The sequence below is a fragment of the Propithecus coquereli genome, unplaced genomic scaffold (assembly GCF_000956105.1).
Source record: "Propithecus coquereli isolate 6110/MARCELLA unplaced genomic scaffold, Pcoq_1.0 Scaffold5, whole genome shotgun sequence".
Classification (NCBI taxonomy): Eukaryota; Metazoa; Chordata; class Mammalia; order Primates; family Indriidae; genus Propithecus; species Propithecus coquereli.
Genome location: NW_012150840.1, coordinates 8,265,663 through 8,288,687, shown reverse-complemented (window position 1 = coordinate 8,288,687; position 23,025 = coordinate 8,265,663). Strand labels below are relative to the sequence as shown.

The 23,025-nt window shown below is 42.8% G+C and overlaps 2 protein-coding genes across 3 annotated transcripts in view; both read left to right on the top strand.

Annotated features, from left to right (window-relative positions):
- The window catches only part of RDH11 (retinol dehydrogenase 11 (all-trans/9-cis/11-cis)), a 17,586-nt gene extending 6,497 nt beyond the window's left edge, over nt 1-11,089 (top strand). The window contains exons 2-7 of one of the 2 annotated variants that reach the window (XM_012656166.1): nt 279-397; nt 732-887; nt 2,596-2,700; nt 3,196-3,405; nt 7,364-7,553; nt 10,512-11,089. In XM_012656166.1, the coding sequence (XP_012511620.1) occupies nt 279-397; nt 732-887; nt 2,596-2,700; nt 3,196-3,405; nt 7,364-7,553; nt 10,512-10,614 (883 nt within the window). In that variant the 3' untranslated portion in view covers nt 10,615-11,089. The remainder of the gene's footprint in view (nt 1-278; nt 398-731; nt 888-2,595; nt 2,701-3,195; nt 3,406-7,363; nt 7,554-10,511) is intronic. The other variant, XM_012656167.1, reaches the window with a different exon arrangement.
- Nucleotides 11,090-13,764: 2,675 nt separating this feature from the next.
- The window catches only part of VTI1B (vesicle transport through interaction with t-SNAREs 1B), a 17,142-nt gene continuing 7,881 nt past the window's right edge, over nt 13,765-23,025 (top strand). Inside the window, exons 1-2 of the mRNA XM_012656168.1 lie at nt 13,765-14,091; nt 21,791-21,849. Coding sequence (XP_012511622.1) covers nt 13,977-14,091; nt 21,791-21,849 — 174 coding nt within the window. The 5' untranslated portion in view covers nt 13,765-13,976. The remainder of the gene's footprint in view (nt 14,092-21,790; nt 21,850-23,025) is intronic.

Here is a 23,025-nt window from a genome sequence, read left to right as displayed (position 1 = left end):
TCAAACTCCTGGGCTCAAGCGATCCTCCTGCCTCAGCCTCCTGTGTAGCTGGGACTATTGGCATGCATTACCATGCCTGGCTAGCAATCACTTTTTTCTTTGAGCAAAAACAGAACATTTTTGTGTTTGTCCCTCCAACTTTTCTTAAATCTACAAAAGGACAACAGAGGAAGAACCAAAGCAAACTTCAGCCTTGGGATCTGAAGACACAGGGAGTTGCAGGAACCCCAGCGTGAGATAGGAGAATGAAGAATTGATGAGCTTTTCTTTGTCTGCAGGAAAATGCTGTCCAGTGGGGTGTGTACATCAACTGTCCAGCTTCCTGGGAAGGTAGCTGTAGTCACTGGAGCCAACACTGGCATTGGGAAGGAGACAGCAAAAGAGCTGGCCCAAAGAGGCAAGTTCACCTGTTTTTAATTCCTTCCTGCTATTGTTGTTTTACCCCTAACAGTGGTGATCATTCTCGTCTTTTCTTCCCAGTCTTGGAATTCAAGAACACCCAAGTATTCCACTGATTTGCTGGTCTGAACCTAGTACTATGCTCTACGTATAATGGGCACTTACGTATTAGTGATTTATTTTTCTTTCTCTATTTGCTATTGAGATAGATACCTCTGTTGTAAAAATTCCTATTTTTTAAGAAATGTTGAAAATAACATTCAACATCAGTATTAGGTCTGTAATGTCCACTTAAAAACAGAGCTGATAGTTTCTTTCTCATTGGCTGACAGGAGCCCGTGTATATTTAGCTTGCCGGGATGTGCAAAAGGGGGAATTGGTGGCCAGAGAGATCCAGACCATGACAGGGAACGAGCAGGTGTTGGTGCGAAAACTGGACCTGTCTGATACTAAATCTATTCGAGCCTTCGCCAACGACTTCTTAGCAGGTAAGTGTAGAACCAAAGAGAATGTTGTAGGTCTTGTGATCAACATCGCAGAACTTAGCTAAAAGGAAAAAGATCCCTCTCCCTGTAATACATAGAAATGGTAGATAAAATGTAGCGAAAAACTTTTGGTATGTAGCTGAAATCGTTATGATCGTTGGCACATGATTTATGTCAAAGGGACATCCTCAAGAAGCAGAAACAAAAAGGGAATTCAGGAAATCAGTGAGTAAAAGCTGAAACGAAAAATCTCATGGAAGTATCAGAACTCAATATGGGCTTTTTAGGATCTGGGGTCTAAACACCCATACAGGGATTGGAGACAAGGCCTCGGGCCCTTGAGAGCTGGAGCTATATCTGAGGCTTTACATAAGGTTGAGATTCACTAAGGGCTGTCGGCCAAAATTAAGGCTATTGAGGCAGAAATAATTTGATAAAGGTTTACTGAAAGCCAAACTTGAGGATTGACCCGAGAAGACATACCAACAAAGTTGGACATGTTCCAAAGTCTGTAACAAGTTAGAAAGCTTTTATAAGAAAGTTCAGGAGAAGGGAGGGAACTCCTCATATCAGAGTGGTCTTTTTTTATGGGAGGGTACTACAGAGATGACAGTCATTGGTTACAGATGACAACATACAGGCCAAAATGTTTTACACTCCAAACAATCATGATTGTCATGTAAAACATCATGATTCAGAAACAAATCAGCAAAACTTCAGAAACAAATCAATGTCCTTTTCAACGTCAGTAGGTTACATATTAGTACAGTAACAGTTTGAGGAACTCACGATAAGATTTGAGGGTATCAGAATAAGATTGTTTACTCAGGGACAGGATGTAAGCTGTAAATCTTAAGACCTTTCCCAGGCAGTAATTTGGAAGTGTGCCAAATGTGACCTGTAGGTTATCAGGGCCGTCTGGTCCATGGTATAGGGGCTAATGAAAACCCTGGCTGCCAGATCAGGGACATGACAAGCTTACCATCTCAGAACATGGATACATAGTCATCTGCAAAAAATTAGAACCTCGAGCTGGCATCATCTGTGAGGTCTGAATTCATACCACCAAATGGTGTGAGGATCTTTTTTCAGGGAAGGGGATATAATAATCTTGAGCTGAGAAATTAACATAAAAACTTACAGTATCTCATCAAAAACAAATCCAAGAGTACTCTGTAGACATACTCCCTCATAACCCAGGGATCGAGGCCTCCAGAGAAAACAACTTCCACTAATATGAACTTTCAGTCATAAGGTACAAACCACACGAGGCAATGAACCATGATAGAGAGTTGGATGATGTAACAAAGAAGTGAAACCAGTATTTCTTTGGGGACCTGAATCTCAGTGGCAGGGGTGCGTATAGAGCATCCTTTTCCCTTTGCTTTGGAATCTTTCCATTCAGCTTGGGAAGTCTTTCTATTGGGAGAGGTAGATAGAACACTTCCCAAAAGCAGTAAGTAGCTCCTGAACTAGAAAGATTGGAAAGGTCATTTGGTAGTGCAAAATGGAATTTTGCCCTGTAGTAAAAGTATGTAGGATTCAACTAAAGTCTAACCATGAAAAACAATAACAAAATAAGTATGAAGGGAAAATGGAGGAAAGATTGAAGTCCTGCATTCTCATTTTCAAAGCTCGGGTGTGAGGCAGATTTCTAAGATGTAACAGCTGTGGCTGGCTACTTCCACACTCTGTCTTATCTTCCTTACAGAGGAAAAGCACCTCCACATTTTGATCAACAATGCAGGAGTGATGATGTGTCCCTATTCTAAGACAGCAGATGGCTTTGAAATGCACATGGGAGTCAACCATTTGGGTAAGAAATATGGCTGTATCACAAAGCTAGAGGGGACCAAAATTCTCCTTGGAAAACTTAGGGGTCAGATTGAGCCATCTTTGTGGTATTATTGGACCTTAGGGCCATAACAGACCAGGTGTGAATAATAAGTAGTTTGATCCTGCCTGAAAGTCCTGGCAGGGGCTGTGTTGCCTTCTTAGTAGTGATCCTTGTGGCCAGCATCAGGTAGAGACCACCTACTCTTAAAGAGTGCTTTTAACCAAGGTTGGAATGAGATGGGACTTCGTATTCACATAGGCCAGACCTACCTTGTGTTATAAGGATGTCTTGTGTCTTTGGCTGTTCCTATTTCTCTAAACCCTCATTGAACTTGTTCTCTAGTTGATAAGAAAAAGTTGAAGCAAAAGACCTTATTCCTGAGTTCTCTGTCTCCCATAGATGAGCCATGCTCACCACTTCTCCTCTTACCCCAACATTGGTCCTGAGCTCTGTTAATTCTAGTTTTTTCAATAGGTCACTTCCTCCTGACCCATCTGCTGCTGGAGAAACTAAAGGAATCAGCACCATCAAGAATAGTAAATGTGTCTTCCTTAGCACATCACCTGGGAAGGATCCACTTTCATAACCTGCAGGGTGAGAAATTCTACAACTCAAGTCTGGCCTACTGTCACAGCAAGCTAGCCAACATTCTCTTCACCAAGGAACTGGCCCGGAGGCTAAAAGGTAGGCTTGGAAGAAATGAACATGGAAACAGGAGTCAGTGGGAGGTAGCTAAAAGCCACAGGTGTGGAAAGTGTTTTCCAGAAGGTACCTGGACAATACCTGCTTCCATAACTATAACTGGGTATAGTTAAAGTAAGCAGCCTACAACTGAAATTGGAGGTGGCTAGCTGGGGACAGGGAGATTCTGACTTTGAGTCTGAAGGATTGGCTTTACACTAGCTGTGTGACCTGCAATAGTTACTTAACCTTTTAAGACTGACTTCTTCATATGTAAAATGGGACTACACAGGTTATTGTCATAGTTAATTCAGGCCTCATGAGCAAGTCAATAGTCAGGCCTCATGAGCAGTCATAGTGCGACTGAGTAGGAGGGAGGGACCTGAACTAACACTAGATATAACCATTAGAATAAAACAGGTACTAGGAATACGGAGAGGAAGGTGTCTCCCTAACAGCAAAGGGTCAGAGAAGAGGGAAATGTGTGCCTGAGAAGGGGCGTCTCCAGTCACAGGTAGACAGGTCCTCAGCATTCTCTACTCTGCATTTCCAATAAAGAAAAGGGAAATCTAGGGTGAGCAATGCTTAGGAAGTAAGACAGGCAGAATTCAGGCCCAAGGGATCAGGCACAGGGGCCCTGTAGATAGAATAGGATCATCATACCACATGGGCAGCTGTGAGATGGGAAGGAGGTTGGTGGTCAGCTCAGTGCATATGCCCAGTGTATGATGTCTTTTATCAGCTTGGGATAGATAAGGGAAGGTGGATGATTAAAACTATCTAAGGAGTTGGTCAGGGAGCTAGGGTGGCCTGTGGGTGGAGAGATGGGTCCAGTGGTGAGAACTGGATAAAAGGAGAGTACATGTGAGTGAGGTAACCCTGGTAGTTGTGAGGATTGGGTGGAAAGTAGCTATGGTGCAAGAACCCTGGTGTGACAGAAGGTTCATCCATCGAGCCATTTGGCAGCCATGGATTCAGTGCCCATGCTCTTCCATGCACTGGGTTAGGGGATTGGGGATGGTGGTGACCAAGACAGGCACTATTTCTTCCTTGATTTGGTTTACATCTAATGGGGGAGACAGACAATTAGCAGACTGTCACATGTAAAATCAGTCTAGTAATACATGAATAATTCTCATTGCAAAAAGTACAAATAATATGGAAGTATATAGAATTAAAGGTGAAAAACCCTCTTCATTTAGTCCCCTTCTCCCAACCCCACTTTTCTCCCTTCAAGTGACCACTGTCAATAGTTTATTGTGCCCTTTTCTAGTAATTTTCCTATGTATTCACATATGTGTGTGTGTGTGTGTGTGTGTGTGTATTTATATATGTATCTCATACATAAGGAACTGAAATTCTAACACAGTATCTTGGAGATCTTTGCATGTAGTACATACAGACTTACCCCATTCATTTTGCTGGCTGCACTGTATTTCATAGTATAGATGTGCCTTAGTTTATTTATCCATTTCCTTAACAACATCTAGATTCTTTCCTTTTTGTTGTTGCTGTTTAATTATAATTGTAATAAATGTTATTATATAAAGGAGAAGTGCAAGGATTTATAATGGCTTTTCGGGGGTATTGGTGGGGCAGACCTTATTCACACCGAAGGTTCAGGAAAGACTTCTCTGAGGAAGTGAGTTGCAAGCTGAGCCCTGAAGGATGATTAGAAATTAAATGGGCCTTCCACAGACCCATTCAGTAAAAATTTTTTAAAAAGAAAAAAAATTAAATGGGCTAGGCTCAGTGGCTCATGCCTGTAATCCTAGCATTTTGGGAGGCTGAAGCGGGAGGATTGCTTGAGGCCAGGAGTTCAAGCCAGCCTGAGCAAGAGTGAGAGCCTGTCTCTACAAAAAATAGAAAAACTAGTCGGGCATGGTGGCACATGCCTGTAGTCCCACCTACTCGGGAGGCTGAGGCAGGAGGATCGCTTGAGCCCAGGAGTTTGAGGTTGCTGTGAGCTAGGTTGACGCCACGGCACTCTAGCCTGGGCAACAGAGCAAGACCCTGTCTCAAAAAAAAAGGAAGAAATTAAATGGATTCCAGGTGTGAGGAGGCTGAGGAACATTCCAGGTAGAAGGGAGAGAATGTATGAAGGTCTGGATTTGGTTTAAGAAACAGAAGGCTACCACAGTTAGATTGTAGAAAGCAGGAGGAATAGAGATCTGAGCTGAGAATGGTGAGGTAGGTAGAGACCAAATCCTTAGAGGCCACTGTAAGGGTTTTAGTGTTTAGGAGCAATGGGAAATCTTTAAAATTAAAGCCTTTTTAAAATGGGGGCAAGAGTAGATGCAGCAGGTGATTTCAGGAGTCGAGGCAAGAAGTGAGGGTAGCTTGGACTAGGCTGGTGGAGATGGAGGGCAGTAGACACGCACACCTGAGAGATACTTAGGATATGAAAACCACAGAGCTTGTGTTGACTGAACGTACATGGTGAGGTGGGGAATTGTCCAGAACTGCTCCCATGTGCCTGATGGGCACGTAGGGAACACTGCAAGAACCAGGTTTGCTTAAACCTAGAAGTCAGTTTTGGACAGCTGAGTTTTCATTACCATGGGACATCTAGGGTAGATGTCAAGTAGGCAATGGGTAGCCCACAGTCCTTTTTCTACAGTTGTAAAATCCACAAAAGCCTAAAAATTGTGATTTTTTTTGCAAGCTTGACACCAAAAATCATTTGACAGCAAAACCTCACCTATACTGGTGGGATTAGATAATAGTATATGTGTATGTTTCATATTACCTTTCTAAAATCAGAAAAAAAATTGAAACATGTCTGGCCCCAAGGTTTCCAGCAAAGATTGGGCACAGTGGCTAACACCTGTAATCCTAGCACTTTAAGAGGCCGAGGCGGGAGGATCACTTGCAGTCAGGAGTTTGAGACCAGCCTTATCAACACAGCAAGACCCCATCTGTACAAAAAATAGAAAAATTAGCCAGGTGTGGCGGTGTGCGCCTGTAGTGCCAGCTACTCAGGAGGCTGAGGCAGGAGGATCACTTGAGCCCAGGAGTTTGAGGTTTCAGTGACCTATGATCATACCACTGTCCTCATGCCTGAGCAGCAAAGTGAGACCCTGTCTCTTTAAAAAAAAAAAAAAAAGATTGGAAACCTGAAGTAGCAAGTACAAAAGTGTCATTGAGTAATTACCAGGCACCAGGTACTGTTCTAAGCTCTTTAACTTATATGAACTCATTTAATCCTCAGAACAACCCTGCGAGATATAGATATTATGATTATTCCTGAGGTTTATTTTTTATTTTTTATTTTATAGAGAACTCCTGCCTCAGCCTCCCGAGTAGCTGAGATTACAGGCATGAGCGTTGGCGTGTGGCAGCCCTGTTACAGAGATGAGAAAATGAGTCACAAAAAGGAGCTTGCCTAAGGTTACACAGCTAGTGAGTGGAGCCAGGATTTGATACTGGGCCGTCTGTCTGCAAAGTCCACGTCCTTAACCACCCTCTGTGCTGGCTCTCATAGTCAAGTCTAGAGGTCAGAGGAGCAGTTTGGGCTGTAGATAAAAATGTGAGCACCATAAAATCATAGGGAGTTCAGTGAGCCGTGAGAACTCCAGCATTTAATGTTTGGGTAGAAGATTATGAACTGGCCCCGGAAACTGAGACAAAACAGCCAGGAAGGTTAGGAAAACCAGAGGAGAAGTGGGGTCGTGGAAGCCAATGAGAAAGAGGAATTCAAGAAGGGGGTGGTCAACAGTGTGAAGTGCTGCCGAGAGGCTGAGTCCTGGCTCTGGTGCCTCGTAGCAGTTAATAATTTCTCTGAGCCTTAACTTGTTAATCTGTGAAATGGAGGTATAAACTACTGTGAGCAGTGCTTGTGATGTCACCAAGGGAAGGGAGTCCATAGGTGAAGGTCACATGTTTATTCACATCTTTTATTGTCATTGGCTGTTCAAAATCAAGTCCTGTCTTCCCCTCGCCACGGCACCCCTCCCACCAGGCTCTGGCGTTACGGCGTATTCTGTACACCCCGGCACGGTCCAATCTGAATTGGTTCGGCACTCATCTTTCATGAGATGGATGTGGCGGCTTTTCTCCTTCTTCATCAAGACTCCTCAGCAGGGAGCCCAGACCAGCCTGTACTGTGCCTTAACGGAAGGTCTTGAGATTCTAAGTGGGAAACATTTCAGGTATGAATTTTCTGGTTTTGGACATGAGATTTTATTGCCCAAAGGAAATGATTTGGATTTGTCTCATATACCATACCCTTTTTGTTTTTTTATTTTTTGTTTTGTGTTTTTGAGACAGGGTCTCGCTCCGTTGCCCAGGCTAGAATGCAATGGCATCATCATATCTCACTGCAACCTCAAACTCCTGGGCTAAAACTCCTGCCTCAGCCTCCCGAGTACCTGGGATTACAGGTGTGCACCACCACACCTGGCTAATTGTCTATTTTTAGTAGAGACGGGGATCTCACTCTTGCTCAGGCTGGTCTCCAACTCCTGGCCTCAAGTGATCCTCCCACCTTGGCCTCCTAATTGCTAGGATCACAGGCGTGAGCAACCATGCTTGACCCCTGTTATATAGTCTTGACTCTCTTACTCACTGTGTTCCCAGCACCTAGCACCGTTTTGGCACAGAGTATGTGTTGAATGAATGAAACTTTCCCTAACTTCTAGAGGAAGGGATCTCTCTATTTAGAATCTCTGTAACGTACTTATGGTCTGTGTCATTCATGTTGCATGTTGTTGAGTTGCAAGAGTTCTTTATAGTCTAGATACAAGTTCCTTATCAGATGTATGATTTGCAAACATTCTCTCATTCTGTGGGCTTTTTTTTCACTTTCTTAATGGTGTCCTTCGAGGTACGGAAGTTTTTAATTTTGATGAAAGTCCAATTTATCTATTTTTTCTTTTGTCACTTGTGCTTTTGGTGTCATATCTAAGAAACCATTGCATTACCCAAAGTCACAAAGATTTATTACCATTTTCAGTTAACTATAACGGAATACCACAGACTGGGTAATTTATAAAAAAGTAATTTATTTAGCTCATGGTTCTGAAGGCTGGGAAGTCCAGGAGCATGACACTGGCATCTGGTTGGGATCTTCTTGGTGTGTGATAATCTGGCAGAGAGCATCACATGGCGAGAGGGCATGTGATAACAAACCCAATCCTATGATAGTGAGAGTAATCCATTCATGAGGGCAGAGGGATTAAGTTTCCAACACATGAACTTTTGAGGGACATATTCAAAATCATGGCAACCACTATATTTTCTTCTAACAGTTTTATAATTTTAGCATTATATTTAGATCTGTGATCCATTCTGAGCTAATTTTTGTATATGGTATGAGATAGGGGTCCACCTTTATTCTTTTGAGTGGGGATATCCAGTTGTCTCAGCACCATTTGTTGAAAAGACTATTTTTTCCCCATTGGATTGTCTTGGTAGCTGTATTAGTCTGCTTGGGCTGCCTAAACAGAATACCACAGACTGGCTGCCTTAAACAACCTAAATTTATTTTCTCAACATTCTGGAGACTGGAAGTCCAAGGTCAAGGTGCTAGCTGAGTTGGTTTCTCTCTTCCTGGCTTGCAAATGGATGCCTTCTCCCTGTGTCCTCATGTGGCCCTTCCACTGTGCATACACATTCCTGGTGTCTCTCCCTCTTCTTATAAGGACACCCGTGCTATTGGATTAGGGCCTACTGTTATGACCTCATAAGACATCTCTACAAAAAATAGAAAACTTATCTGGGTGTGGTGGCGCACCCCTGTAGTCCCAGCTACTTGGGGGGCTGAGGCAGGAGGATCGCTTGAGCCCTGGAGTTTGAGTTGCAGTGAGCTATGATGATGCCACAGCACTCTAGCTGGGGTGACAGAGTGAGACTATGTCTCAGAAAAACAAAACAAACCACAAAAACCTTCATTTAATACCTGCTGTATAATAGAGGCAGAGAGTATAAAAATGAGTAAGCAAACTGTCCTTGAGAAAATTTCTGGATGATGCAGTTGGGACATCCCTTCTTCATTTAATGGAATTATGGTACTTGGAATTACAGCAATGAAGAAAAGGTATATGAAACACCTTGCTGTGATTTGAATGCGTATCCCCCAAAGTTCATGTGTTAGAAACTTAAACACCAATACAACAGTGTTGAGAGATGGGACCTTTACAAGGTGATTCGATCATGAGGGCAGCCCTCTTGAATGGATTAATGCCATTATCTGGGGACTGGGTTCATTACTGCGGGAGTAGGTTCCTTTTAAAAGGATGAGTTTTGGGTCTCCTTCCCTCTCTCTTGCCCGTGTGATGCCTTTCACCATGTTATGATGCAGCAAGAAGGCCCTCGCCAGATGCTGGCCCCACCATCTTGCACTTCACATCCTCCATGATCATGAGCCAATAAACTTCTCCAACTGCGAGCCTCAAGTGATCCTTCTGCCTCAGCCTCCTGAGTTGCTGAGATTACAGGAGTGAGTCACCATACTCAGCTAAATTTCTGTTCATTATATTATAATTACCCAGTCTGGGATATTCTGTTACAGCAGAACAAAATGAACTAAGACATACCTGGTACCTTGTTGTTACCTTTTTTTTTTTTTTTGCTATCACCTTCTCCTTCTCTTCTTGTTTTTGAAACTGGCTTTACTTGTCATGTGAATTTACAAACAGTTATAACTGCAGGTAGTCCAGACGTAAGAAGTATCTTCTTACCACTCCAAACATCTATCTGTGACCAGTGTAAATAGCAAGATCTCGGCTATATGACACTGTCCAAGGCCCTGTAGAATGGACTTTCCAGACTTAACTGAAGAAGATAGATATACATAGATGTTAGGCAGGCACTGATATGAGAGTTACATTAAATACATAGAAAAGGGAATATAAAGACCAGATGGTATGCATTATAAATCAAACAAAGCATTCTGATCAGAGGTGGTCTAGTGAGGAGATCTAAATGGCAATTAAATTTTCTCTGGTGTAGAGACTGGAAAATGAAGAGATAGGACAAACACTGGCCTGGTGAAGCTCCAAGAGCACATGCAGTCCCTGGGTTGTTTTTCTATCATATCCCTTATGCCAGGCAGAGAAGTAGACTCCATTCTTAACACTATGCTTCAAGCCTCTCTCTTTCCCTTCCAGTGACTGCCATCTGGCATGGGTCTCTGCCCAGGCTCGTAATGAGACAGTAGCAAGGCGGCTGTGGGACGTCAGTTGTGACCTGCTGGGCCTCCCAATGGATTGACAGGCAGTGGCAGTTGGGCCCAAAAGAAGACAGCGGCGGACTATACAGTAATTCCTGGCAAAATGATTCTCCTTTAAGGTGGCCAAAACCTTAACCACAAAGAAAACAAAAGCTTCCAGTCTTGCCTGCTTGGTGTCCAGTTAAAACCCAGTTACACTGCCAGATTCGTCTAAACGCCTTTCATTTGTCCAGATTTACTTTGCTCTTGTTACTGCCAGAGTTATGAGAGATATCATCATAGGATAAGAAGACCCTCATATGACCTGCACAGCTCATATTTTCCTTCTGAAACCTACTACTACCTAGGAGAATCTAGCTATGGCAGGGTTTACTTATGGGAATTTGGGCTAGTTTCCACCCTGTTCGTTCACAGTGTAGTTCTTCCCAGCCAACCAGTCTTCACTTCAAGAGGGCCACGTTGCAACCTCAGCTAAACTCCGTAAGTCACAATGGCCTGGCTCAAGAGCAGCACTTGTTCTCACCTCTTTAGCTGTCATGCACCAACATCTGGATTCTTTCAGGAAATTCTTAGTTGAATCTGTTATGGCATGGCCTTCTCTCTGACAGCCTAAGGCCACTGCTGTTAAAGACACTTTCCCATGTCTACCAGAGAAGAGCTTCCTTTTCTAAGAAGTTTGTGAGGCTTGTGGGATGGCAGAAATGTGGGGGAATGCCGAAATAAAAATCAAGTTCAAACAGTCATTCTCCTGCTATTTCTCAGACCAACAAGTGGGTAATGTAAGGAGCACTATAAGAAGATGGGCCACTTGACTTCAGTTACTGACCCCAGACCCTTGGAGGCCTTATTTTTTGTGCCTTAGTTTCTCTTAGAAGAACCAGAAGAAGAAAGGAAAGGCTTTTGGGTCATTGTCATTGTGTGTGTCTTTGTGTGTCTTCTTGTATGTTTATACAGTTGGGAGTATTTTCACAAAATTCAAAACAGCCAAGTGGCTGGATCCTAGTGCAGGTAAATAATCAGAGATTGAGCAAACCAGTGTCATCCAGTCTTTGATACAAGTGAGTACAGCTGCAAAGGGAAGCAGATTCTGTATATGTTGGTAACTACCCACCAAGAAGCACGTGAGTAGCAGGGAAGAAGCAAAAAAAAAAAAAGAATCCTGGGAGATAATGCATGAAATGAAGGGACTAGTTAAGGATTTAAAAAACAGCAAAAGACAGTCATATATAGCTATAGAAGAATTGAAGGTGAGCATGCAAGACTTATGAGGCAGTCTTAAACACCAATCAATGTGGCAGAAAAAAATTCAAAGCACAAAAACAAAACAACCCCAGAATTATCTTAAGGACTGATATTGGTAACTAGAGTCAATTTAATAATCTTGCATTTCCTTACATTGTCTTGACAAGATTAAAAGGTCTATTTGCCAAAATTCTTTATTTTATTTGGAGAACTTTTATCAAAAGTAATGCTGCAAAGGAAGTCTGAGGAGTTGGTAATGTTGCCATTACTTGTTTGGGATATTTTTAGTCTAAGAGTTTGTGATTTCTTGGACTGACAATTATATTTTAACTTTGGTGGGGGAAAGAATTATAGGACCACAATCTTCTCATATTCATAAATTACTAATCTTTTGTTCAACTTCTTTTGACCATTAAACTATAATATTTAGAAATGGTCATTTTATGTAAAAATTGAAAAACTTTTGACAATAGTGCAGTAGAATAAATGAATTAATATTTAATTTATATTGAACTGTCAATGACAAATAAAAATTCTTTTTGACTATTTATTATGTTTTTATTTACCAGAATAAAAACTAAGAATTAAAAGTTTAATTATAGTCAAAAGAAAAAAACACTTTTCATCATTATGGTTATGTAACTATCTCTCATTCTAAAGGGTAATTTGTTCCAGAGTCTAGCTACAGTACAATCTCAATTCACAAGCCATTAATTTAGGTTGTAATTTGATGATTCATTCACCCACTTCCCACTTATCTTTTTTGACACTGTTCAAAGATCACTTTTTCCCCATTTCTTGACCACCCCATGCTATGTGTTATCTCTCCTTTTTGTACCTGCCTTTTATTTCAGTACTGTGACAAGTCCCACAGCATTGTGTTGTGGGACTTATCACAGTACACTGCCACTAACCTCAGACTTTGTCATCTCTCTACGCTCAGCGTGAATTAAGAGCTCAACAAAAGTGTGTTGAATCAGTGGTCAATGAACTCGATCTAATAAAAATGAGGGCCCAGAAGATATAAATCACAAACCATTTTCCCTGAATATTCATATATTTTTTTAATATACATGGGTGGGTTAAGTATTGAGTTCCCAAGCAAACATTTGAGAACGGGCTCCTTGAGGAAACCATGAAATTAGTGAAAATAGGAATTTATACCCATGGAGTGCTGGAAAGTACTTTGTAATTGTTAACACATTACACTTAGCGGCAGATGAGACCTGATGAAGCCTGGTCCACACCGTATCAGACGTTACTCACGGGCAGAGAGTACATCTATTTCATTCGCCAACATATGCCCAGATCCCTACACTTACACCTGTTGTCAACAAACGCAGCAGGCAGGCTAGCGCGCTAGGCGGGCCGGCCGCTAGAGGATGAGTGCTTATTTTAGGGTCATGCCGCCTGGGTTCCATTTCTGAAAGCGTGGGGAGCCACTTGACCTCCCCAGTAAAGGTGCTTTACTGCCGAAGGCAGGCGGGGCCCTGGCTCTGTTATCCTTCCAGGGCTGAAAGCTAACGTTCAGTCAGGACCCGAATGAGGAAGTCAGGGTGGCAAAGCAAAGACCGATGATAGCGAAGATGACGTCTAGGCGCAAACAGGTGCTAAACCACCGCCCACCAGTGCGACCCCTGGCGGCCGCGGCGCTGGCTGAACCACCCGCCCTGGAAAACTTGCGCGACGCCCGCGACTGGGCGCGTTCTCCGGTCGAACTACATCCCCCGGCATGCATTACGGTGCCCGCCCCTCGCCGGCCGGTGGGGCCCGGGAGGTAGGCGGCCAAGCTGCCCGTCTCCTGGTTCCCCTTGGGCCCTTTCGCCGTGCGCCTTTCTCAACCCCAAAAGGGGTAGTTCCAGGGTTCTGGAACTGCCGCTCGCCTCTGCGCAGCACTGCACCTCCAGGAGTCGCCTGGGCAACGTAGCACGCGTGACTTTTTGTCAGGCTTTCGAGCCTGGCGCTCTCTCAGTGACAGGCTGGAGGGGGTGGGCGTTCCGGCTCGGGAGGACCCCGCCGCGGCCCCGGAAGCGCCTCATACTGGGCGGCCGTGGTCTGGCGGTCGCCGTGATGGCTACGGGGCTGGGCGGCTGACCACCGGGCTAGGAGCGGGCCCAGCGCCCAGAATCTCGGCGGCCGCTGCTCGAGCGCTGCCTGCGCCATGGCCACCTCCGCCGCCTCCTCGGAGCATTTCGAGAAACTGCACGAGATCTTCCGCGGCCTCCATGAAGACCTACAAGGGGTGCCCGGGCGGCTCCTGGGGACGGCAGGGACAGGTGAGGCTGGGGATAGGCCAAGCCGTGGAGAACTCGGCCCCGACCTTCCTCCCAGACCCAGGCCCTCTTCGCTCCTTATCCTCAAGACACGCCCCCGAGGGCTGGCTGGGTCCGGGTGCCCAGGATCTCCCTGCTGCCGCTTAGGGTGAACTGGAGGCGTGTTCAGGAATGGGCGGCGGGTGTCGTCTCCCTGGATGCCTCCTTGGCTATTAAAATTTTCTCTTTTTCACTGTGGCAAGAAGAGCATAGGGATTCTTAAATCTGCGGTCCTGTAATTCAGTAGAATGGGTTTCTTTTGAAGCTCTTTGTATTTTACTCATTCAAAAGCGTTATTTTCATTGGAGGTCCATAGTTTTCACCAGACTTACAAACGATCTGTGGCATAAAAATGGTTAAGAAACCAAAAGAATCATAACTTATGGGTAATGATAAATACTGGTAAATGCTAGATATGGGGTTAGTCTTTAAAACCAGAATTGTGGAGTTTAGATGTGGTCTTGTTTTGAATTTTCTTACTACTTAGACTATTTACTGTCTCTTAATTTCAAGATTCAGGTTGTTGCAAGCTCTGTCTGAAGGAGCTAGAGTTTTCCAGCCCTAAATCTGCCATAGTTCTTGACCTCTGGACAAACAGATTTTAATGGCAAGGAGAAGACTTTGTTTTATTGTTTTTACTTAAGAGTGAGAACTTGGGCTAGGTGTGGTGGCTCATGCCTGTAATTCTAGTACTCTAGGAGGCCGAGGTGAGCCTCCCAGATCGCTTGAGCTCTGGAGTTCAAGATCAGCCTAAGAAACAGTGAGACCCCGTCTCTACAAAAATAGAAAAATTAGCCAGGCGTGGTGGTGCGAGCCTGTAGTCCCAGCTACTCCGGAGGCTGAGGCAGGAGGATTGCTTGGGCCCAGGAGTTTGAGATTGCTGTGAGCTAGGCTGACGCCACGGCACTCTAGCACGGTTTATAGAGCAAGACCCTTTCTCAAAAAAAAAAAAAAAAGAGAGAATTTGGGTGTTTGCTCTATGAATTACCCAAGGTCATGTGAATTTAATGACTCTGGAGAGAATGAAATTCATGTGTGTGTAATTTATCTTTATTGAGAGACTCCTGTGTGCCAGGCACTGTCCTAGGTGCTAGTTAATATTGGAAAATACAGTTGAAAAGGACACACAAATCCCCATTCTGGTGGGTGGGTGATAATATGTAAATATTAAGAGGCAATGTTAAGAGCAATACAGGGAAATAAAGCAGGGTAAAGGAATAGGGGATGGCTGGTCCAATGGTGGTAGGTTTTCAGAACTTATTAACATTAGTGTCACCAAAATTGGTATAAAACCCCACTGCTAAATTTGACTGGCTTTTAAAAAAAAAGGAATAGGCGAGGCGGCTTCAATTTTAAATAGGGTGGCTGTGAAAGGCTTCTCTAAGGAGATGGCATTTGAGCAGAGACTTGAATAAAGTGAGGGAGTAAATCATGCAGAAATCTGAGAGAAGTGTCAAGAGGAGGGGATAGCGCTGCAAAGGCCCTTAAGCAGAAATGAGCTTGGTGTGTTCAAAGAAGAATGGAAAGGTCAGTGTGTTTGGAATGGAGTGAGCAAAGGAGAAAGGTAGGCAGGGCCAGATCAGATGGGACCTCATAGTCCATGGGAGAAGATTTGTGCCTTTTCTAAATATGATGGGATGCAGTCAAAAGCTATTGAGCAGGAGTGCGATGAGATCTTATGTGGTTGAAAAGTAGACTACATTTTCAGCCTGCCCCTAAATTCATTTTTGCAGCATCTTTCTATCATTTCTACAAGGCTAAATAATGCAAAGGAGCATTCCATTTTGAAAAATAGAAAGCTGAATTAGTTATTGCTATGGTTTGACTGTCCCCTCCAAAATTCACATGCAATCTACAGCCATATTACCCTGAATGTGCTGACCTCTTTTAACCTCAGAAGCTAAGCAGGGTCAGGCCCGTTTAGTACTTGGGTGGGAGACAACCTGGGAATACTGGGTATTGTAGGCTTAAAAAAAAATTGAAATTTAATTGCCATTGTGATGGTATTAAGAGATGGGACGTTAAGAGGTGATTAGGCCATGAGGACTCTGCCCTTGTGAATAAATTAATGCCAAGTAGGTTTGTTATTGCCATGGTGGGTTATTATAAAAGTGAGTTTGCCCTTCTCGTTTGCTTTCTCATCCTCTTGCCCTTCCACCTTCCTCCACTGGATAACCCATAGGAAGCAAGAAAAACCTCAAGAGATGTGGGCCCCTCAACCTTGGACTTCTCAGCCTCCAGAGAAATAAGTTTCTTTTCCTTATAAATTATCCAGTCTCAGTTATTCGGTTACAGCAAGAAAAAACAGACTAAGAATTATATTCACCCTTGTTGTCTAACCTTCTCATTCCTGCCAAGAGGGAAATCAGAAAAGTGTGAATTTCTACTCAAGCACAAAATACTCTAAGTTGCTGGTAATAGACTTAGTTGTTTAATGGATAGGTAAATAAATTATACGTATTTTCCACAGTTCTGATAAGAATTCAACAACTTTATCTCCTTATTCACTACCTCATTCATACCGTTCAATAAATATTTGTTGAATATATTAAATTTAATTAAGAAACACACAGGGCCTTGTCTCTGAATCCTCTTTTTCTAGTTTGGAGACCACTTCATAAATTTTAATGCCCATGATGAATTAGTAGGCACTGCATAATGTACATAATACAGCCCTTGCATGTAGCTTATACTGGTGAATTTTGTTTTTCTCTTAAGTCTTCCTACCTAAGAATTTACTTCCAGAAACAATGGTGGTTCCTATTTATTGAACCCTTATTATGCTAAGTGCTTGTTATATGTATTATTTCTTTTAACCCTTTCAAACAACCCTATGAGGTCAGTAGTCTATAGTGTCTATTTGCAGATAAGGAAAGAGGTTGAGAGGGATGCTTTTAACTCCTAAACTGTTGTCATTTACAAATAGAAGATGTAGGTTGTAGAAATGCCACAGTGAGGTGCCAAAAGCAAACTAATTGCATATTTTTGGGCTCCTTATGAAACTGAAGTTAGTTCCACAGCTCTTAACGGGCCAAGATTAGTCATTCTTAGGCTGGTAATTCAGACCCAGTAAGGAAGAGAGGCCGCCCACCTTGGGTGAACATTAAGGTGGACTATCTCTAGCTTTGTTTTTCAGGACTGGCTGTTTCCATTTTATTCCATGTCCAGGGAATGGTGTCACCATCCCCCAGTTTACCAAAGGAAACAGAGTCAGTCTCAGAGTGAGTCAGTCTCTCACACATGACTGGTTTGGGAAGGCTTGTGGGGTGGGGGATAGTGGTGTTTGCAGTGGCTCAGTGTTGTTTCTGGTGCCCATTCTACCCAGGATGCAGTTCTGCTGGGTTTTTGTTTTTGTTTTTTTAAGAGACAGGGTCTCTGGCTGGGCGCAGTGGCTCACGCCTGTAATCCCAGCACTTTGGGAGGCCTAGGTGGGAGGATCACTTAAGGTCAGGAGTTCGAGACCAGCCTGAGCAAGAGCAAGACCTCTGTCTCTAAAATTAAAAAAAAGAGAGACAGGGTCTTGCCCTGTCACCCAGGCTGAGTGCAATGGTGTGATCATAGCTCACTGCAGCCTCAACCTCCCAAGTAGCTAGGACTACAGGTGCACACCACCTTGCCTGGCTAATGTTTTTTATTATTTGTAGAGAACAGGGTCTTGCTGTGTTGCCCAGGCTGGTTTTTATCTTTCTTTCTTTCTTTCTTTTTTTAACAAATTTTACCAGTTGCTAAAGACTGTACCCTGGGAACACAAAAATGCCCCTCAATTGTATATATAATCTACAGAAGCATTGGATTGGGAGGCAGGAGACTTGTATTCCAGAACTAGTGCTGTCACACATTTACTCCTATGACCTTGGGGAAAGCATTCAGTTTCTCCAGTTTCCTCAGCTGTTAAGGGAGAGTTAGACCAGATGATCTCTGAGGCTCATCTCAGCTCTAACATTCATTAGAATCACAATTCTGAAACTAAAGCATAAAAAGCAGCTATTGATCCTTTCACCTGAGTAGGGACCAGCCTCTTTTGAACCTTTAGATATCTGCCTTGCTGGCTTCATTATCGGAAGAATGATTTCAAAGGCTTTTGGTTTTTGTTTTAAATCTGAGGAGTTTACAAAGGATCTCATAAATGTAGTGAAGTTCTTCAAATTGTTTTCAAAGCAGTTGTATTTCTTTTTTTTTTTTTGAGACAGAGTCTGGCCCTGTTGCCCTGGCTGGAGTGCCGTGGCGTCAGCCTAGCTCACAGCAACCTCAAGTGATCCTCCTGCCTCAGCCTCCCAAGTAGCTGGGACTACAGGCATGCACCACCATGCCCGGCTGATTTTTTCTATATATATTTTTTTAGTTGTCCAGATAATTTCTTTCTATTTTTAGTAGAGACAGGGTCTTGCTCTTGCTTAGGCTGGTCTCGAACTCCTGACCTTGAGGGATCCACCTGCCTCAGCCTCCCAGAGTGCTAGGATTACAGGCATGAGCCACCACACCCGGCCTGTATTTCTTTTAAAAGTATATAAGCTGTAGAGTACTAATCAGAGGAAGTGCGTGTTTTATGAAATCACGTAAAAAGTGGAATATTCCAACTCCAAAAAGACTGAGCATGACTAACTTCCTAACACAGGGAAGTTAGTGATAATAATAGAGGTCCTGTGAGCTACCTTTTCTCCCCCTACTTTCATTTATGTAGTTACTTTCCATGAATCATTCTAGAATTTGCCTCTTGAGAATGCAGATCTGCATACCCATGAACAAAAGAAGAATAAAGGAGGAGTCTTTTAACATAGTTGTAGAAAAATCAGAGCTGGGAAGGGAATACAGGTATGTGTACAGTGCTGCTTCTTACTGTCTGGCTTGGATCAGGAGTGAGTGTTCTTGAGTTTGAAGATGTGCAAATTCAGAGGAGTGATGACACTCAGCGCTTTTGTAACGTATTACCAAATAATATGATACTGCTTCATGAAGTAGCCATTCTTGACTGCAGGTATTATTTCACTGCTGCTTAAGAACACAGCCCCCTGGCCGGGCTCAGTGGCTCACACCTATAATCCTAGCACTCTGGGAGGCCAAGGAGGGAGGATTGCTTGAGGTCAGGAGTTCAAGGCCAGCCTGAGCAAGAGCGAGACCCCATCTCTACTAAAATAGAAAAAAATTAGCCAGGTGTGGTGGTATGTGCCTGTAGTCCCAGCTGGTTGGGAGGCTGAGGTAGGAGGATCCCGTGAGCCCAGGAGTTCAAGGTTGCCATGAGCAAGGCTGATGCCACAGCACTCTAGGGCAACAGAGTGAGACTCTGTCTTAAAAAAACAAAACAAACAAACAAAAAAACACACAGCCCCCCAGGAATGGTAACAGCTGCTTTCGTGCTCATTTCAGTTACACCACGATGGTGAGTTGTGTACCATTTGCCATGGCTGAACTTTCCCCTGTCTTTTTTAAAACAACAAATGGAGTCACAGGTTTTGTGAGCAGTGTGGAGAAATAGTTCACCTGGAATGCCTTGTGTATATATTCAGGGATTGTCACATGACAGACATAGTAAAGGGTGTGTTGTCATTTGCTCTTTCAGGAAGTACACCTAAGGAGATTTAAAGTTCTAGAAGCTATGGACAAAGTAGAAAAGACAAAGTAAATGTCCCTATCTGGAGGAGTGTGATCTCAGATTGGGAATATAGAACATACACATCCAGAGTGATTTATGATCACTTAAAAAGCAGCAGACAACTGATATATTAGATGCTGTTGCAATTAACAAAATGTAAGTCCATGTAAAGCATTGCAGTGACATTGCATCTTATGTGGGGCCGGGTTAGAAAGGGCTTAAGATGAAAATCAGGGTAGACAAAATTATCCAAGAAAAATCTCAGGACAGCATATTGAGTACCCACATGTCATCTCTCCAGGAGCCCAACTTATCTGCTTTCTTTGGCGTTGGAAGAGATTGCTCTTTCTTCAAGTGATGGAAGAGACAGCTTGTATTTAGGAGTCACATTGAATGAAAAATACATAGCTTAAAAGACCATATCCCCATACGTGCTACAACACGGATGAACCTTGAAGACATTATGCTGAGTGAAATAAGCCAAACACAAAGGACAATACTGTATGATTTCACTTACATGATGTACCTAGAGTCACCAAATTCATAGACTGGGGGTGGTAGTGTTTAATGGGTATGAAGTTTCAGTTTCAGATGACAAACTAGTTCTGGAGATGCATAGTGGTAATGGTTACAAAACAGTGCAAATATATTTAATGTCACAGAACTATACACTTAAAAATGGTCAAGATGGTAAATTTTATGTTATGTATATTTTGCCACAACTTTAAAAAAGAAATAAAAGATTGTATCCACAGAATGCAAAGGAAATCCCAAAAGATGAGTTAAAAAAATATTGTAAGCAATGGTAATTTTGTGTTAATAAATATGTGTAGATTTCTAGGTAGAACATTCATTTGGATGTATACAGTTTTTTAAAGAATCATTAAGCAATAGAACTCTTTAAAAAAAAAAAAAACAGGCTCTTCATAAATAGGGCTAATTTTTGCTCGTTAGTTTAGATATAGAAGGATGACCCACTTCCTCATTTTATAGCCAAGGAAAGAGGTCAGGTCCCAAAGAGATGAAAAAAGTTATCCAAGCTTACATGTAGAGGCAGGCCCAAACCTGGCACCGGAACCTAACCCCCCTGACTGACCAGGGCTTTCTCCCTATACAAATGTTTACCAGGTGACAGATTCCAGTACTCCCTTCACAATTTTTGCCAAGTACAAGTATCTTTTTTTTTTAGGACCCAATAAGGAGGGAGTACCAAGTACTATGACTTGTTTTCTTTATATCAACTTAATTCATGTAAAATACATTTGTTTAATACATAGTTATTTAAAAAGGAAATGATATATTTTAAATGGAAAACCTGTATAATCTGTAAATGATCAGAAAAAGTACAATGAAGGCAAATTAATACTCTTTTAGTATTAATGCTTTGAAGCTGAAGCCTGTTCTATTTTTGTTAAAAGGGGAGATTGATAATTTTCAGATATTAAAGACATACTAGCATCAAAATGACATCATGGGAAAGGCTGAAAGGGGAATGACATTCTCACTATGAGAGTCATCACCTATGCCACCCCCAGGGAGGGACAAGCACCATACCATACAGCCTCCCAGTGAGCAGAGTAGGTGAATTTCGAATCTGTTTTGCAGAAAAGTAGTGGATAAGGGTTAATACAGAAGAAGTGATTCACCTTTGGGGTGAAGGTAGGGACAGGGGTTTTAGAGAACCACTGTCGGTAAACATTCTTACTGATGAAAGTGTGCCTGGTCCCTCAGGATGAGGGGAGAGAAAAGGTTGGGAGTGATGAGCTTAGTGCTTCTTAGTAGTGACGCTATTGGTTTTGGGGACCAAATAATTATGCAGAACTGTCCCAAACATGGGTCATCTTGTTCCCTGGATACTAAATGTCAGTAGTAATACCCTTCTCCTCCTCTTCCCTCCCCCTCAGTCTTTGTGATAACAATTCCCCTTACATTTCTAAATGCCTTTTAGGGGTGAGAAGTATAAACTACCTCCACCCTGGGAGGAATGGGAAGTTTATTCTAAGCAGAGGAAACGGCCTTTACAAATGTATGGAAATACTAAATGAGCATTTTAAACTTACCTATTTTTTCTAGAAGAAAAGAAGAAGTTGATCAGAGATTTTGATGAAAAGCAACAGGAAGCAAATGAAACGGTGAGAACTTAGAGCAAGTCTTTGTTTTGTCTTCTACCTGGTGTTGATCTTTTCCAGAAGTAATGCTATGACCTGATTACAGATTAATTGTTCTATCTATTGATCTTGATTTTGACTATTTCTTACTATTAATAAATGAGACTAACTGATGGGAATAGGTGTTGAGGGGGTTTGACAAACACAAATGGGGAAAGCTTGAAAACTTTCCTGAAATAGGAGTCTCTGATAATATATTACTGGGCCAGGTGCAGTGGCTTGCACCAGTAATCCCAGCACTTTAGGAAGCTGAGTTGGGAGGATTGCTTGAGGCCAGGAGTTTGAGACCAGCCTGAGCAAGAGCAAGACCTCTGTCTCTAAAATTAAAAAAAAGAGAGACAGGGTCTTGCCCTGTCACCCAGGCTGAGTGCAATGGTGTGATCATAGCTCACTGCAGCCTCAACCTCCCAAGTAGCTAGGACTACAGGTGCACACCACCTTGCCTGGCTAATGTTTTTTATTATTTGTAGAGAACAGGGTCTTGCTGTGTTGCCCAGGCTGGTTTTTATCTTTCTTTCTTTCTTTCTTTTTTTAACAAATTTTACCAGTTGCTAAAGACTGTACCCTGGGAACACAAAAATGCCCCTCAATTGTATATATAATCTACAGAAGCATTGGATTGGGAGGCAGGAGACTTGTATTCCAGAACTAGTGCTGTCACACATTTACTCCTATGACCTTGGGGAAAGCATTCAGTTTCTCCAGTTTCCTCAGCTGTTAAGGGAGAGTTAGACCAGATGATCTCTGAGGCTCATCTCAGCTCTAACATTCATTAGAATCACAATTCTGAAACTAAAGCATAAAAAGCAGCTATTGATCCTTTCACCTGAGTAGGGATCAGCCTCTTTTGAACCTTTAGATATCTGCCTTGCTGGCTTCATTATCGGAAGAATGATTTCAAAGGCTTTTGGTTTTTGTTTTAAATCTGAGGAGTTTACAAAGGATCTCATAAATGTAGTGAAGTTCTTCAAATTGTTTTCAAAGCAGTTGTATTTCTTTTTTTTTTTTTGAGACAGAGTCTGGCCCTGTTGCCCTGGCTGGAGTGCCGTGGCGTCAGCCTAGCTCACAGCAACCTCAAGTGATCCTCCTGCCTCAGCCTCCCAAGTAGCTGGGACTACAGGCATGCACCACCATGCCCAG